Here is an 18,292-nt window from a genome sequence, read left to right on the forward strand (position 1 = left end):
AACCTTTTAAGGACCTGGACCCTTCACCTCCCTGGGACAAAATTTTTTACACTCATATAGAACTTTCTTTTCAATTATCGTTATTAAACTCAATCTATTAGGAGTATCTGGGGACGTGACGCCTCTGTTATAAAAAGCTTCCGTTCCTGGTGGCGGATATGACCCACTATCACACCGGAAGGCACTAAGGAAGGGTGACAACACTCACCTAGATATGATAATATTTTGGTTATGGACAATATGGTTTCTTAGGTCACAGTTGAATATTAAAATTGTTGCAGATACATTACCACTACCCCCACTACTATTACTACCAATAATAATAATAATAATAATAATAATAATAAATTTTCAGTAAAATCGTCATAGACCTGTGCCCGGGTGGGCTAATTCCCGTTAAAAAAACAAGTTTGTAATTGCTTCAGGTGTATACAGACGATGCACGTTTACAGTTCAGCATTATATGAACACAGCATAAATAAAGGGGGGGGGGGACTAAGAGAAGTAAAAGATCAAGCTCAAGAAACAAGTAGAAAAATTATGAAAAGTGATAGACGAAGGCAAAGAAGACAACGAGCAAAAACAAGAAGAGGAAAAAGAAGCAAAAGAAGAAACAATGGGAATGCTTGAGTGATGAGAAAGGTGAATGAACAAGTTGCTTGACCCCACTGTTTGTCGAGGGCTTAGTCATGTACACACACACCTTACAGGGCTCAGTTCCACGAACATTAGTACAATGAACATTCTTAACTGGTTAAACTTAAATAAAAACGTACAGCATCACCATCCAAAAAATAACATCACTGAAACTAACGTATAACATTTATATTTGTTAATTTCGTTTTTTTTTTCACCTTTACATCTCGATGAACGTTTATTTATCCCAATATCCATCGCTATCTTTATCTTACGACACAGCTGGACGTGTACAGTATAGTCAACTAGGCTACGCAACGACTTCTTTTTTTACGTTGACATCTTCACATGAACGCCTTAGGAAGAGGAGGAGGCATATCATAAAAAGGGCGTTTTGACGGTAGTAATGAATGTTGAAGCACCTTTATCAACGTCAAGTCGTGATTGAGAAGAACACAAGACAACAGAGTGAAAATAAATACAGTAAACAGGACAGTAAGATAATAAGGATGAAGTAAGGGGTCGTGATTCTCTTTAATTACTAGAATTCCTACGTTTTCACTTACTTCAACAAGGTGCCAGGTTTCGTGAGCAAATGTGGTCTGTAAACAACACATGCTCGTGGTGTTTAGAAGTCTGGTGGTCGGTGCTGCTTTCAAGGCAAAACTGTTCTAAGTTATCTATCACCCTCACAAGTTGGTCCTCCTACCATGTCCATCCATCATCACCTTTCACAACTGTGTTTTGCGAATGTGTATGATCAATTGCTAATGCCTTGCTACACCAAGTAGTCGTTGATGCAAAAAGTTGTATCCACCATATCACACAAAAATTATATCAATCAAAGCTTAGAAAAAGCAAAATTCGTCCAATGAAGATTTCTAGGCATTTTTTTTAAATAAATAACGGTAGGAATTAATTTATTATGTGGAAACATAGAAACAGATACTTCATTTGTTTTTATTTAATATATTACCGAAGATATACTCTATAGGTCTTATTCGATTTTTCCCAATTCATGTGGTGGCCATCTTGGATCTTTCCCATTTATGGGCTTTAGGGAAAATATTCAGCTTACCACAAAAACCTTTTTTTTTTCTTCACAAATCTGCCAAGTTGAATATTTCCCCTAAAGCCCCTTAAATGGGAAAAATCCAAGATGGCCACCACACTTTTAAAGTACTATTATACTGATACACCTCCATTACATCACTATCCCACAGAAACACCATGTTGCCACTATCACACACCATATTACAATCACACATACACACCATGCTGTCACTACAGTATTACAAACCATGTCACTGCTACACCTTTTCACATATCTGTTGAGACATTGTTACATAACCATTTGACAAATTTCATAACCGAATGACAGAACACATATCGAATGACAATCTAAAATAACTGTTGGTGGTATGTCATTCTCCAATTGTAACATTCTCAAACTATATGTAGACTGTCGGTTTATTGTTCACGTCTGTCAACTTCATAACTTATGTCAATCACTTCCGTTAACATGAACGAACAGCTATTTTAGATTGTCATTCGGTATGTGTTCTGTCATTCAGTTATGAAATTTGTCAAATAGTTATGTAACAATGTCTCAACGGATATGTGAAAAGGTATATTACACATGTCACTATCACACCATATTGTCACTATAACACACCAGGCACCAATCACACACCACATTGTCACTATCATACACCATATTATCACTATCACACACACCATGTCACTATCACACTGGTCACAATCACAGACACCATACTGTTGCTATCACAGTTGTCACCCACACACTATGTTGTCACTATCACACACACACCATATTGTCACTATCACACAAACACACCACAGTCACTATCACACAGCAGTCACCATCACACACACCATATTGTCACAATCACACACACCATATTGTCACACTCACACACACTATGTTGTCACAATCACACACCATGTCTATCACAAACACCACATTGTCACTATGACACACCATGTCACTATCACACACACCATGTTGTAACTATCCACACACACATACCATGTTGTCAACTATCTACACACACACACCATGTTGTAACTATCCACACACACATCATGTTGTCACTCAGACACACACACACACACACACCATGTTGTAACTATCCACACACACCATGTTGTAACTATCCACACACACACACACCATGTAACTATCCACACACACACACACCATGTAACTATCCACACACACCATGTTGTAACTATCCACACACACACCACGTAATCACTCTCACACACCATTATCATGACAATCTGGAGATCTTTTACAGCACTTTTAGACGATTTCTTATAAGCAGGCAACATGTCTATGGAGAGTATGCTATTTTCTCTCCCTTAACTTGTACAGTACAGTATGCTGTACAATATCTTACTACATGTACACTCGCCACAAACTGTTCTTGAACGCTCTAAGGGTAGTACAACATGACAATACCAACGAAAAAATCTGAACATTGATCTCTGAGGAAGTTTTATTGCAAATTAAATTACTTCTTTTCACCTGTAAATACTATAAAAACGAGCAAGATACTGTATATGGAGTCACTTCACAACCAGGCATGCTAACCATTCTGAGATGACACGAGCCATAGTGTTCATTCTGAAATTTGTCGTGCCCAGCTGTTCAAGAATGTACAGTAATTACCCGGTATATTTTTTAACGAAATGCCAAGATTTTTTCTACCTTCTTTTGTATATGCTAATTAGGATGACAGGGTATGGAAACATATCTGCCTACCACCACAATAGTCTCCTGAGTCCTCCATAACTGAGAATCTATAAGTTACTTTAGGTTTACAATTTCAGTATAGTAACTTGGAACGAGTAATTCTAATAAATAAATACCGAGGATTAACAAGTAAGATACAGTATTTAGAAAAATGTTTCATTAATATTTCATTAGGCAAGGCAAGATACAACATAATATTACAGATGAAATACAATCGGAAGAGCTAAAAGCCAGAGAGTATTCAGTGCATGTGAGCTGGTTGGACGGAATACTTAACAGATACAAGTTTTCTTATATTATGGAATCCTATCAGGAATGATATCAGTTATGGACATACTGGAGTTGATTGATATCTTGGAATAACTGTTCTTAATCATAATACTCATATAAACTAAGTATTGTATACTTAAAAAACAGCTTGCTGCAAGACAAAACTCAGACAGCCTTCCATTTCTTTCTGGTGATCTGAAGCACCATGATAAATAATATATGATAATATTTGGCATCCAATTAGATTTATATACACAGTACAGTACGTATTACATTTTAAAGCTTATATATCATACAGTTCTCACTAGTATTAAAAGATTAATAATTAAGATTATGTCACTAATGAAGTTTAATAAGGCAAGTTAGAATTGACGTCCACTGACTATGTCAATTAATAATATAGTACAGTATGCCATATACCTGTACAGTACTGCATTATAAACAGTTCTTCATACTGTTGTAAATCTTTTATTTTACTAAACTGTACATTATGTAGTGTGGTGGTGAATAATGAAAGAGATCTTTATGAGAATCAGTACTGTACTGTATGTAAAGGAACTACAGTATATTCTTTCAATATCTGTAGAGTAGAGTAGAGTACATGGCATAATCTTAAATCATCAATCTCCTTATAAAAGTACAGTACATTATACCTGAAGCCTTCTCTCTCTCAATGGTGTCCCTGACAAGGTAGACAGCAGCAGCAGCATCTACAATATCCAACATAAATCTTGTCTCTCTGGTTTACTCATCAAATAATGAAACCAATAGAACAAACTTATAAACTGTATACAGTAGTTTCACTGTACACAAGTACTGTACTTAATGAGGCCTTCAGCTTACAGGACAAGAACTCAGTATCTCACCTGAGGCCAGTAAAATCCTTCACAACTGTAAACTTATACTGTTCAGTATTTAAATAATAAAATATTGATCTCTGGTGATAATGTACAGTACTGTAATGTACATTCATCAGGGGTACATATTCCACATTTGTTTACATAAAAATTAATACAAATGATTGAAAATAATTATTACTGTAATCACATTACAATTTCACTTTGATTGAAAGTCCCCTTCAAAACCAAAATACATTAACAGACAAGGTTTGATAACAGTGAAACACAGAAGGCATGAAATACAATCATTAAGTTTCTTTGAAGACATTATGAACATTCTTGTACAGTACTGTACGAGTATGTTGTGGATTTTTTTTCCTTAAATAGACGAGACACTGTAAATCATTTTTAAGAAAACAGTAAAGTGCTATTACAAAAATTTCATACCCAAATTTTCTTTAAACATGTTTTGCAATAAATTAAGAAATACATTTACAGAACAGGATCTTCAGGAGCTCAGCAAGCTTGTTGCACAACTCTCTTAGCACTCTGGGATGCACCATGTCAGGGCCGGAACTCTTATGAACCTTTAGCTTTGACAATGTACTTCTAATACAGTACCCCCTTCTGAGAACACAATGTGGGTCAGAATGGTGTCAAACCATCTGTCTTCAAACGCAGGAAGATTGTTTGCATCCTGTCTTGTGAACAACGAGGAAAAGAATCTGTTCAACGCCTCCGCCTTGTCCTGGTCAGAATCTGTGGAAATACTTTACTTTTTCCTCTTCACCACTGATCGACTTGTTAGCCGTTTGGGTTATCAGTCACATCTCTGTTATGCACTGTTGGCAAGCACTGGCTCCTGAATGTATCTGAATCTGCTCCAGTGCTTATCAAATCTGGTCTTGAAAGAGCTCACACTTGGTGCCATCACAACACTTTGGCAAATTGTTCCAAGAGTTCACAACTCTCACTCCAAAAAAGTTACCCCTCACAGTTTTCTAGACTTGCGGCTTCTTCAACCTTGAGCTGTGACCCCTTGTGGGGCGAGCGTTCACCAGCTAAGGACACTTGACCGAGTAGTGCCCTCCGAGATGCTTATACACCTCAATTAAGTCTCCCTTTGCTCGTCTGCAGTACAGTATAAGCTAGGCAATTTCAGGTGCTCCAATTACTCAGGGTCGCTGAGGTGCCGTAGTGCAGGCACCAGTCTGGTGGCCCCCCTCTGGACATTTTCAATCAACTGACAGTACTCCAGGTGGGGAAGCACTTCACTCTTGAAGATCGTTACGAGGGACGGACCATCAAGATATCTAACGACCTTCTTATAAGACCTAATAATTTAGTTGCCCGATTTACCTTCTTCTCCTAATGGTCCGAGAACTTCAGCTCATTGTCAACGTACCAGGAACCAGATACAAAAAAATACATTTAAACCACTAATCCCTCTATGTGCCTATTTTGGGTACAAAGGATATTCATCTCGGAAGTTTTCAGAAGAATGCAACTACTTTTCAAACATACAGTACAGTACTTCCCTGAAAAATAAAAAAGCCAAAAATTCATAGGTTATTCAAACTACATGTACACTTTTTCTCTATATGTATACTTCAGATACCAATGGCCTTCACTTCTTATTATTTTTAATTAATAATCTAGTTTCTGAAAATTTTAGCTATGAAAAAATTATCTACCGTAATCTTTACAATGATACTAAATACTGTACAATACAGTATTTCTAAAAATTCCCCAAGAGCAGAAGCGGTTTCATGCCACTAACTCTTCAACTTCTCTACCAAATTTCCACTATTTCTTCTGCTATTACTACTAAAGTATGATTACTACTACTGCTACTACTACTACTACAGCCACTGCTTCATAGCAAACCTATAAAACTGAACCCCACAGTTCTTTTGAGAATGTCTCAAAGAAGGCACAATAATAATAACAATAAAAAAATCCCCCAAATCAGATCTGCATTATACAGTATAGGAAGCCACTAAAATTATGTATTTCATGCCATCAAACTTCACAATGTAAAAATAAAATACTTATAACTGGGACATAATCAGGTATTGAACTTTCCTCATTATCATCAGCTCCAACAGTGTCACTAGGTACTGTACAATAAGAAGTTAAAAACTAAATTATACGGTATCTATAAACTAAGGGTGAACTAATTAGCACCTGAACAATAAGATATCTGACAGCCTGACTTAGACAAACTTTCCTTCTTAAAGCTTCATCCCCCGTTTGTGTGGCAAAAGCATATGGAAACAAATCAGCCACATCATATTAGTACATTATTATCAATTAATTTGTATTAAATCAATCAAATTTCAACATAATTCTAATTTTCTTATTATCTAATAACGTACAGTGTGATAAAATTATATTTGTTTACCGATATAAATCACATGCATATTCTGGATAACTGTACTGGTATTTTCAGTCATGGTCTGAAGGAAGGAAGAAATCTGTCACTCATTAACAAGCAAGTCTTTTTTTTACCTTAAATTCCAGTAACACAATAAAAAGCAAAATCTTGGTGATTATGCTGTACATCCAGAAGCTTAAAATAAGCTCAACAATTTAAACATTTTCTTAATAGATATAACTTATGAATACAAATTTGTAAGAAATGTACTGATTAATTACAATAAGACTTTCTTCATATTATTGTCTGCATTAATTTACAAAGAATATATTTACTGTAATCATCTTTATTAATGATCAGTGTTTCCATGGAATATCACATCTAATCTTGCTTTATAACCTATTGCTCTAACTAGGCCTAAAGGATGGAGACCTACAGATTCTAACCCTTAATGACTGGGAACATCAACCGTAAAAATGAAGATTAGAAAATGCAATCAACCATACAAACTTGCTTGTCTGATATACTGTGACACACTTTAGTTTATGCAGTGCACCTAATGTAAGCAAGTTGCAAGGGTTATTCAGTTATTCACTTACTGATTTTACAGCAACTGACTCGGGTCACCTGTATAAAGTAGGTGGTCTATTACAGGGTATCTGGTTTGAATAGGGGTGAATTCATCAATGAGAACAAAGTATTCTTGCCTGAGGACTTCAGATTTTGTAGAGTTCCTAGGTTTCCCTTAGATTCTAAAAGTTTTCAACTCCTGGTTAACTCGTCTGACCTGCACGAGTGGTTAAAAAAACTGGACCATTCTGAGGGGGTATGATATACCTGTGGTACAAGAGGCACTGGGTCATCAACTGGACAACAGTTTCCCCAATATCTTGAATAAAATACTGGAATATGAGTTACATTAACAGTTGGAACATACATGTATCACCACCTCCCATTTTCTAGCTGGTTTAGTTTTAAGAGCCACCTGAACCAGTGAGCACTTGCATGGCTCAGACTCCACTCATCCCCCAGTGGGTATCAGGAAGTCAGCTGAAACTGAATGGAGATTGATGCCAGAAACTCAAAATGACCTATATGACAGCTGAATGGTAATAGGGTAAACATTAATGTGATGTTTTATCAGATTTTCTGCTTTGATGGCGACTGATGTTTCTAATCTATCTTATTCAGAGTGAGTCATGCAATGGGGAGGTATAATTAATCATCAGATCAGTCCCAGCCACTGAGGTCTTAAGTCACATGGGCCTCCAACCTGCAGGTCTGGTGAGGCATTACATGAGCATCCTAGCTGTGAGGTACATCAGAAAATAAGATTTCAGTCTTAATTCAGATTTGTATAATTCTGTTATAATACTTATGTTTCATTACGATTGACAGTGCTTATGTATTCAGAGTTTATTACTGAATAAAAATAGTTTAAAACATTTTCTTCAAATGTATATAAAGTAGAAATTAAAATATTAATTTTACAACTTAATCAACATGTTCATTAATGAAACAAAATTGACTTGGTAGGGTCCTGTAAATAGTAACATTCATACTGTATTATCTGTCACTAAGATCTTATATGCATATATAATTGTCATAAAATTCAGTTGATATAAATCCCACCTATGTCAAACAAGGCTTAATTTTTATTCATCTTGTACCATAATAAAACTCTACTGCAGTAAAGTATTTCTAAATAATATTAATGACATTAAGAAAAGAACTGCACACTGTACAGTATGTCATGGACTTGGTGAAAATACTATGGATGCATCTTTACTTGAACTGTATACCTAACACATGACACCATTAAGAGTAATTATAAAACACTATCAGAATATCTCTTAAAATATATAAAACAAACTGCTATTAAGATTAAAATAGGCAGGTTATATTATATAATGCAAAATTAAGAAATAAATAAAAAACTACATAAAGGGAAGTTTTCAACATGTATATTGTCTGTAGGAAATCTAGAATTAAGTGGCTACAGCAGTTTCAGTTTGTGATGATGACAACATTTTTAGTATATTTTCTGTGAAAACTAAGGTTTTGTATTCTAAAGCAGTCAAAATTCCATTTATGTAGCTGTAGTTACATTATCTTGTTAGCTACTTTATCCCCCCCCCCCACCCCAACCCAAACCTAAAAAAATTGCATCAGAAGTTAAATCGTTGCCACAGAGTTGTGTTTTCCCTCTCCATGCACAGTACTGCTGGACATACAGTACAGTACTTCAGCGTCACTCACAAGTATTCAATTTTCAACACCAACTCGCCGGGAGCCACACTGACAACAGAATTTGGCCAACAAGACCGGATATTTGTGACCACATTCATGACAGAATCTTGGCAACCGCATTGATGTCGATGCACTCAAAGTGTCTCCTTTATTAGTTCCAGCAGGTGAAGTTGATGATGATGGTGATGACAGTGGTGGCAGAGAAGAGTCTGATGAAGAGCCACTTGACACACGTGCTTGAGAACCATCGACACTGTCAAGTTGAAAAACAACTGTGAGAACAGTAATTTTCATTCAAATATAAAACAAACAAACATCTGAATCTTGCTAATAAACTGATGAGACTTGAATGAAGATCCTACACATATCTAGATGGTTGTCTCTCATCATTTTCCAAAAGTGTAGTGCTACTTTACTTGGTGTACTGTAATTCTGTTTGGTCTCTGAGATACACCAAAGACTTAATTGATTGAGAGCATCCAAAGATGGATTACTATACCAAACTGGTGTTTGCACTTTGACATGTCATTTATCAACAGATTAGAACATCTTCAATTCCCAAATTTATACTACAGAAGGGCAAGGGGTGATTTAATAATAGTTTATAAGCACCTCTCATGGCATTACTCAGTCAAATGTACATATGATAATTGGAGCTAGCAAATGGCTGCCCCACTATAGGTCATAGCCTCAAGTTAAAGAAACTATCAGTAGAGAAAACTGCCAGAGCTCACTTCTTTGAAAGAAAAATTTATGAACTCTTTGAATAACCTGCCAAAGAATGCTGTGACAAGATCATGTGTGAGCTCCTTTCAGAACAAACTTGACCAACACTGATATGATAGAGGTTCAAGTAGTATTCAAGAGCCCGTACATGCCCAGTATTTGCCAAGAGTGTACAACAGAACAAACCAACTGCCTGACCACCTAGTAGCTGATAAGTACAATAAGCCGCAAGTCCAGAAAACTTTTTCGGAGTGAGGGTTGTAAACTCTTGGAACAATCTATCAGAGAGTGTTGTGACGGCACCGAGTGTGAGCTCTTTCAAGACAAGACTTGACCAACACTGGAACGGGTTCAGGTACATTCAGGAGCCAGTGCATGCCCAGTATTTGCCAACAGTGCGTGACAGAGATGTGACCAATCGCCCGGGCGACTAGCGAGCCGATCTTTTGGTGAAAAAGATAAATGAAAAGGAAAACTAATTAGAGACGTGACCGATCGCCCAAGCGGCTAACAAGCCGATCAGTGGCGAAGAAGATAAAAGTAAAAAGTAAAAGTATTACAGGTAAGTACTATACTGTTGTATTTTGTACCATTAATATATGGGGATTACTGGGGTACCCGAGCCACTTCTTTGTGATGTCACGTACCACCAACACAACAGGACAGAACTTCAAGCTCGCTAAGGTATCATGCAGAATGAACACAGGAAATACTTCTTCACACAGAGGGTGGTAGACTTATGGAATGTTTATCAGCTCGAGCTTTGGAATTAAGAAAAGGACTAAGCTTCAAAATTACCAGGAACAATGGAGAGATACTACACAGGCCACTGGCCTCTTTCCCTCGGCACGGCCACTTCTTGTGGGTGCTCATTTGGTAAACAAGATAAATAAATATTGTAGTTTTAATATATTACAGTAGATAAAATATAATAATAATATTTAACAAGATTGTGAGGAAGAGACAAAGAAAAAATGAGAAATAATTAAGATCCTACCTATCAAAATCTTTTTTGCTAGATTCATCATCGTTGTCAAGTGAAGAATGTTTGGTCCTGAATGTGTCAAACCCAGTGTTGTTGTTGTTGTTTCTACTGGTGTATGATTCCTTTTCTGAGAATCCATTAGACCCTACAGTTGAAGAAGTGCGCTGTGTACTGGCTAAAATGTTTTCTAGATATCGGTTGGCACTGGACCCGTGGGAGCCAACACCAGAGGAGGGAGTCATGCCCCAGCCAGCCACTGTGGTACTTTTATTTGTATCCTCCCATCTGGAAAGACAAAAAAAATCTCTTACATTTATACTGTATATTTTTAACTTATCAATATACAGGGCACAGTTTTCACACGATTATGTTCAACAGAAAAATTACTAATACCAATCTCTTCAGTTTAAGCAACATCTATTAAGATTATGCAGGGGTAATGTTCGTACAATAACATAATATGTAACAATTAGTCTCTATTCATAAATAATATACAGTAGTATGGTTGTTCCCATTGACACATACAGGCGACATCTGCCGACCTAGTCCTGAGTGAGGTGGCAAACTATATACAGAGCAACAGGCAATGAGGCAACACAAATGAGCAAACTAACAGCAGATTCCAGTGTCTACTGTTAGTTTGTGAGAGCCATACAGCCAAAAGTGCTTCATTATCATTATACAAGATCACTCATAATGTAACAATAATAAAGATAAATTTCAAAAACATTTGTCACATCAAGTGAAGAAATTACTTCAAGTTTTCAACTTCAAAATAAATAGTGATCCCTCGGTTAATGCGCGCCTCAGGTTAACGAAATTTCGGTTAACGAATTACCTTCCATAAGATTCTTCACTTCGGTTAACGAGCAAACCCTCGGTTAACGAATTCCTTACAAATTTTTCCCAGTATGTTTTCGCCTGCATTTGGCTGCCCATCATCTGTAGTATTAGTCCGCCAATACAGTTTTACATTAAATTTTTTAGTCATGTTAACAATTACTGAACATAATTGAAGTACAGGAAGCTAGTTTTTTGCGTGCCAAACAGCCACTCAACACACCAAGCTTGGCGTCAGTTTGTTTACCAGTTCAGAGGAAGGAACATCTTGTTTGAGACTCAACATAAATGCTTTTTTTCTGTGTTTCCAGTCAAATTATTGGTAATTTTGAAATATATTTTACACATTGACAATATATAATGCAGTGCAGTGTTGATTTAAAGAAAATAATCTTGAATTACACCAAGTGAACTAAAATTTCATGGGTGAAATGGCAGCATGGGGCAACTTCTCTTCCACCCCAATGCCTTCTCTTCTCCCTTCTCCTCCACCCCCATTCTAATTCCCATCATCATCATCATCAACCAGGAGCCTTCTACATGCACACCTCAAAGTAAGTGTACTTTACTGCATTTATTTTTAGTTTGTAAGTAATTTTCGGTGAGCTGAAACCAATTACCCAAAAACCCATTGAAACAATGATTTCGGTTAACAAATTTTTCGGTTAATGAGCAACCTTCTGGAACGAATTGTGCTTGTTAACCGAGGGACCAGTGTACAGCACATCTAATATATTACAGTACTTAGCAAGAAGACACAGCTCCTTTATTATGATTACTGTACTAGCAAAATGAAGAAATGAAGTATAAAATCTTATTAAAAGTAAGTTATTTTATGGCTGTCAAGTTTAAGAGGAAAGCCCCACAACTTTTGGAGAGCATATTGATGGGTTGCTCCGAACTGGCGCCAAGTTAAATTTATTATTATTATTCACTACAGTATTTTTAACATTACCTAACTTTCATTTACCGTACTGATATTTGTTAAATACAGTGAAGGCTTAAGCCCTTCTTATAAAAAATTTGACAACTATCATTATGGTCAAGTACGTACTGCATACAATAAAATGGATACGGTATACTGTATTAATTAGTTTATATTACGAGCACGAAGGTGAATCATCAATTTCTCATCTACTTAAAGCAAACTTGATCTTCATTAATATTATACACAGATGCCCTCAGAAACCTTAAGTTAAACAAGTCATAGAGTATGATGATCAAGAGATGACTGCAAAAATCACTCCATTAAGTATTTATGTATTCAAATTTTTATTCAAATTACAATTACCGTACAGTAACTCGTCAAGAATTTAGTTTTTTATACTGTAGCATCTATTAGGTAATGTATCAAGTTATCTAAGTTTTCTAGAGATGAATCTGAAAACTTCCTTCTTCTTGTATAATAAAATTACAAAATAAATTACCTGTCTGTGGTGGTCCTGGGCGTAGGGGATGAAGGGGTGGCAGCAGAAGGGGTGTCTCGAATTGGTGAAGACCACCTATCATTTTTATTTGTGGAAGATGACAAACTAGGGACTTCACGAGGAGACGACCAGCTACGAGTGTCAGGCAGAGGGGAAGACACACTACGAGCGTCACGTGTTGGAGATGACCAATCACGAGTATCACGAGTGGAGGATGAGGAATTAAGAGTACCGTGTGTAGGAGAAGAACTGCGATTGTCACTGGTAGGGGAAGAGCTATGAACATCACGGCTGGGAGAGACAGCACTACGACTGTCACGAGTGAGAGCAGACCAACTACGAGGGTGGCTGGAGGGGCTGTGAGTATCATGAAAGGGAGTCGACTCATTATGAGATTCACAGCTAGGAGAAGACCATCTGTCTATCTCTTGTGTGAGGGAAGACCAGCTATGGTCATCTTGAGGTACAGGGTCCCTACACGGACTATCACGGGTTGGTGAAGACCACCTTTGAGTATTGTTAGAAGAGCCTTCCTGAACACGAGTCTCCCTTGTTGGAGAAGACCACCTGTTAGTTTCCCGTGCAGTAGTATCCCTCGAGGACCATAAAGGTTTTCTGAATGTTGGAGACGAGGACCCAACACCTAAATTATTCAAGGACTTATTTGTTGACGACTGCCATGACCATCTGCCGTCCGAGGCTCTCCGGGGTGATGGAGAACCCATCTTTGTTGATCCCAGATCTAAATTAGTCAAACTAGTGCCAAGAGTAGAACATCCTTCACCCATCCTTGACTTTCTAAACTCAACCTCTGGTGATACCTCCCTTGAATTGCTTCCACTTTTTGATATATCAGCAAACCCAATGCTGAACTCAAAATCAGGAGATTCCCTTCCAGTTCCATCCATTGTAACTGAGTCTGCCACAGACACCCCCATTCCTAATCCTGCTGCCCCTAGACTAGACCCCTTCTTTGTAGATGGTGTGGGTGATCCCATCAGCGCTTGCATCTGTAGCTCTGCTGCCGAGAAGGGATCATAAGGAGACTCCCCAAGTCTGCAGAGGGAGGATAAGCCTGTCAGAAATGATGCTGTCAACATGATCAACAACACTAGGAAGGGCAAATAATATTATGTGCATAAATGTCTCAGTCCACAGAGACTTGTATAACTAGAATGAGTTTAGACATGCAGTTTTTAAAAGCAGTACAGAAGGATGCTACAATTCATACAAAAAGCAAATCTTGCATATCAAAGCCCAAGATACTATTGCACAAATATTCAACAAGACTGATGTGAACAAGAATTTTATCTGTCTTTATGAAAACATCCAAAAATTAAAATAAGGTTTAGGTTAAGAGGAAAAAACAAGCATTTAAGAAGAAAAAGCTTATAAGGGAGTACACATTCTCTTACTGTTTATAAAAGCTTATCAACAAAATATTATCATTAAAGTGTTCAACATGCAACATTCAGAAAAGAATAAGTTATATCAAAATAAGAAAATAAAATCAGCACATTACATCAACTCAAATTTTAAGTTTGCTTTCACCATTCCAATACTAAGCGTTACCTTTTCTGATTTCCTGACTTGCACGGGCCAAGCTTCTTCGTCTTGCCAGGAGCTTTCCAGTCATCTGTGGTAACTTTCTCACTTCTCCCACTCTGAGTTCCAACTAATGATTTAAACATGACATAATCCCTTCTTGATATCACAACACCCTCACTATTGTCAACACCATTTACTGGCACTAGAGTCACCCCTTTCTTAGAATACCTGTTTTCTCTTTTTGGACTCCTTGACCGAGATACGTGCTGTCTTCTCTCAGAATTTAAATAATTATCTAAATCAGACGATTTTCTACCTCTTCCTTCACTACCTCTAACATTATCACTCAACTCTTTATGTGCTCTTTCTCTTGATCTTGATTGCATTCTTACGTTTTTTACATTATTAACACTTCCTTCACCCTTTCTTTCATTTGATGATACTCTTCTTCTACTATCTTGATCTACATAATCCCCGGCTTCCTCTCGCTTACGACGAAAAATTTCCCTAACACTCTCCCTGTTAGCACTTTTTACATTATGTAATCTACCTGGACCTGAAAATGGAATGCCTCCATTCATTTCAAAATCTCTTTCTAGTTTAGCAAAAGGATGAGAGTTGTGTAGTGTGTGACTGTCCAGGTCTCCCCAGGAATCTATGTATTTGCCTTCCCTTTCCTTCTTTATCTTATACTTTCCCCCTTCCCATTTCTCATCTTCAAAATGGACTGATCTGGGTCGGCCAAAATTCAGGTCCACAATTTCATCATCACCACTGATCGATGTAGAAGACTTGAGAAAGTTTTCTTCGGTAGGAATGTCTAAATCCTCTTCACTTTCACAATTGTACTGAAGTTCATTTAAAATTTCATTGTCACTCTCATCGTCGCAATTATTTTCACACGTTTTAGTTTTATCAATAATGAGACCACCGTTAGAATCAAAAACATCCTTGATGCTTTTATCTTTTTCTACATCTGCTTCTGGTTTCCCATCACCATTGTTTCTTATATTTTCTTCTTCCTCATCTTTATAAACTATCCTTTCACACTTGGTATCTTCCTCCTCCACAATGACTGAATTTTCTGGGGTTTCAATTATTTTGTTATATTTGTCTTTATTACTCAGGTCTGTCCTATGCACTTTCTTTTTCCTTTGGTTAATTTTTTCTTTTTCCACTTTACTGTGTTTCCCAAGACGAGGAAGAGAAGAAAAAAACGTTGGTTATTCATTAGTCTAGTTATCAACAGAATCTTGCAAGAGTATCTTTGGCATTGAGAAGTTTTGTTAAAAGAATAACTTATACACAAACAACTAAAGTTAGTTTCATCAGTAGATGTTAAAGTTAAGTGTTAAATGACAATACAGTAACAGCAGTAATAACCAGACATGGGATAATCAAACTGTAATTATAATTGATTACAATTAATAACTCGTTTAAGTAATTACAATTAATAACTAAGTAATCACAATTGTAACTGATTACATTATCCATGTAATTAATCCATGTCTGGTAGTAACTCATTCCATTAGTACAGAACGTGCATTTTATATTTCCATACAAATTTAAAAAGAAAGGTGCACAAAAATGTTATGTGAATTTTTTTTTTTTTGATGGATTGAACCTAAAATCCCACTTTATGACCAGATCTGACCAAGTAACTCATATTTCTCCCAGTAAGTCTATAGTTTGAACATCCAAGTTAAACCCTTAACATTGGGAGCTGAAACTAATCATATGATAAGATATACCTCCCAGCTGCTACAACAACCCTGAAAAAAATAATAGTTGTAACATTCAGCAGTAAGTTTAGAGGCTAGAGGAGTCATGGTGTCACACTATCTGTACATAAGGCTTAATGTATATTATCTCACCAAAAAATAGATGCACTCAGAGTCTCATAGGTTGAAGTCTTATGGGAAAAGATTCATACTAAAATTGATTCATGTATTTACAGTTAAACTAAATCAATAATACTGTACAACAAAATGCCTTTAAAATATCATGATGTACCCAAGTTTGTGCATATCACCAGGGAAATCGGACAAACAACTTTTGATTGAGTGAGAAATATAGAATTAATATTACAGAGATATAAATTCTAATCCTCCCTCCTGGGATGACTGATGTAAGTGAGCAGGCCTAAGATTTGCCCTGAGTGGCTGTCCCTCCAAGGAGTTGCACTGTTGGTGGAGGGAACATCTCAATGTTTATGGGCAGTTGAACCAAAAAGAAGCAATTGCTCTCACTGAATGAACCAATCTTGTTTGAACTGAAAACCAGATCCCCTGAATGAAAAGAGCAGGTGCAAGTCTGTTTGTATATTCTATGAGCAGAAGCCCAGTGAAGCTCCATCTCTCGTCTAAAATATTAGTTCTGGTAATTTTATCCTGTATCAAACCAAGTGGTCCTTTGAACCCAATTTCCTGGGAGAAAAGGTTGTCATACCAATGGAAGAATTACACTTATGCAACATGAAAACAACAAAGACAAATTTGCTTCCTTATGATACTAACACTTGGGACTGTGTTTTCTGTCTCCAACTGTTCAACTCCTAAGAAAGTGAGGCAAGATGCACTTAGGTCCTTTAGAAAATGTAGCTGGTAGGGAGGTGCCTGTTGAACTTGGAACAGTGCCTGGAACAGTGCCTGGAACCGAGACTTGAAGCCTACAATGACCATTTATGACCGAGTAATGTGTCCGGTGTGGTAACCATGACTATAGTGACACCACAACTCAATCAGGCCTCTTAGTGATGACTGTTGTTGCCCATATCTCAAGGGCTAAGGCTGCAACAAGGATATAATACTAATTATCTGAATAATCTCAGCTCATAATGTCTAGGCTTTGGGTTTAACCTGACTGTTCACTCTGGTCACTTAGTGGATAATACATTTTTGGGGGGGTTCAGTCGTCAGGCTATAATACTCTATGAACTCCTATCAAAATCTCTTATTATCTTACTCTAAATTTATCATCTCTTTAACCACTGATTACTAAAATAAAATGGGTGTCCCTTTAGTACTTGCATTATTGATAATACAATGATTTTTTACCTATTTATCTCTCTATGTAAAAGTAAAAGGTAAAACAACACAAAAACACTACATTATCATCATGGTGAGATACAAGCAACAAAGTAATGAAATGAATGTTAATAAAAATTTTCAAACAACTTCTCAAAAACAATGCCACAGAAAGAAGAAGTCTCTGGAGACTTGAACAGCATGAAAAAAAAATTCCCTGAACAATAATATGGAAATGAACACAACAACTGACATATGATAACATGAAAACTATCACATGTATGATAACAACAGTACAGTAATAATCTTCAGAACAAAACTGCCAAGAAAGAAAAAAGTTCCTTGAATATTATTAACTGAAAAGAAAAAAAATCCCAACACAGATAAAGATGTTCTGAGACTACGAAAAATACCAGAAAGAAGGCAACATTCCCAACCATGAGAATTATATGATACAGTATAGGTGAGAGGAAAAAAATATATAGAAATAATCTCCCAGAATAATGATATAAACAATAAATGGAGCTTCTGAGTGATACACATCCACAGGTAGATTGAAGTGAATGGTTAATGGAACACAGGGGACTCT

At 36.7% G+C, this 18,292-nt stretch overlaps 1 protein-coding gene across 10 annotated transcripts in view; it reads right to left on the reverse strand.

Moving 5' to 3' along the window:
- Positions 1-6,111: 6,111 nt before the first annotated feature.
- Positions 6,112-18,292, reverse strand: part of LOC121864155 (hornerin-like) — a 76,583-nt gene continuing 64,402 nt past the window's right edge. For 8 of the 10 annotated variants that reach the window (XM_042363129.1, XM_042363127.1, XM_042363126.1 and 5 more), the window contains 4 exons: positions 14,702-15,859; positions 13,130-14,185; positions 10,875-11,147; positions 6,112-9,404 (listed from right to left, as the gene is read on the reverse strand). In XM_042363129.1, coding sequence (XP_042219063.1) covers positions 9,167-9,404; positions 10,875-11,147; positions 13,130-14,185; positions 14,702-15,859 — 2,725 coding nt within the window. In that variant the 3' untranslated portion in view covers positions 6,112-9,166. The remainder of the gene's footprint in view (positions 9,405-10,874; positions 11,148-13,129; positions 14,186-14,701; positions 15,860-18,292) is intronic. The other 2 variants (XM_042363132.1, XM_042363131.1) reach the window with 2 other exon arrangements.

Source organism: Homarus americanus, unplaced genomic scaffold (assembly GCF_018991925.1).
Source record: "Homarus americanus isolate GMGI-L3 unplaced genomic scaffold, GMGI_Hamer_2.0 scaffold26351, whole genome shotgun sequence".
NCBI lineage: Eukaryota > Metazoa > Arthropoda > Malacostraca > Decapoda > Nephropidae > Homarus > Homarus americanus.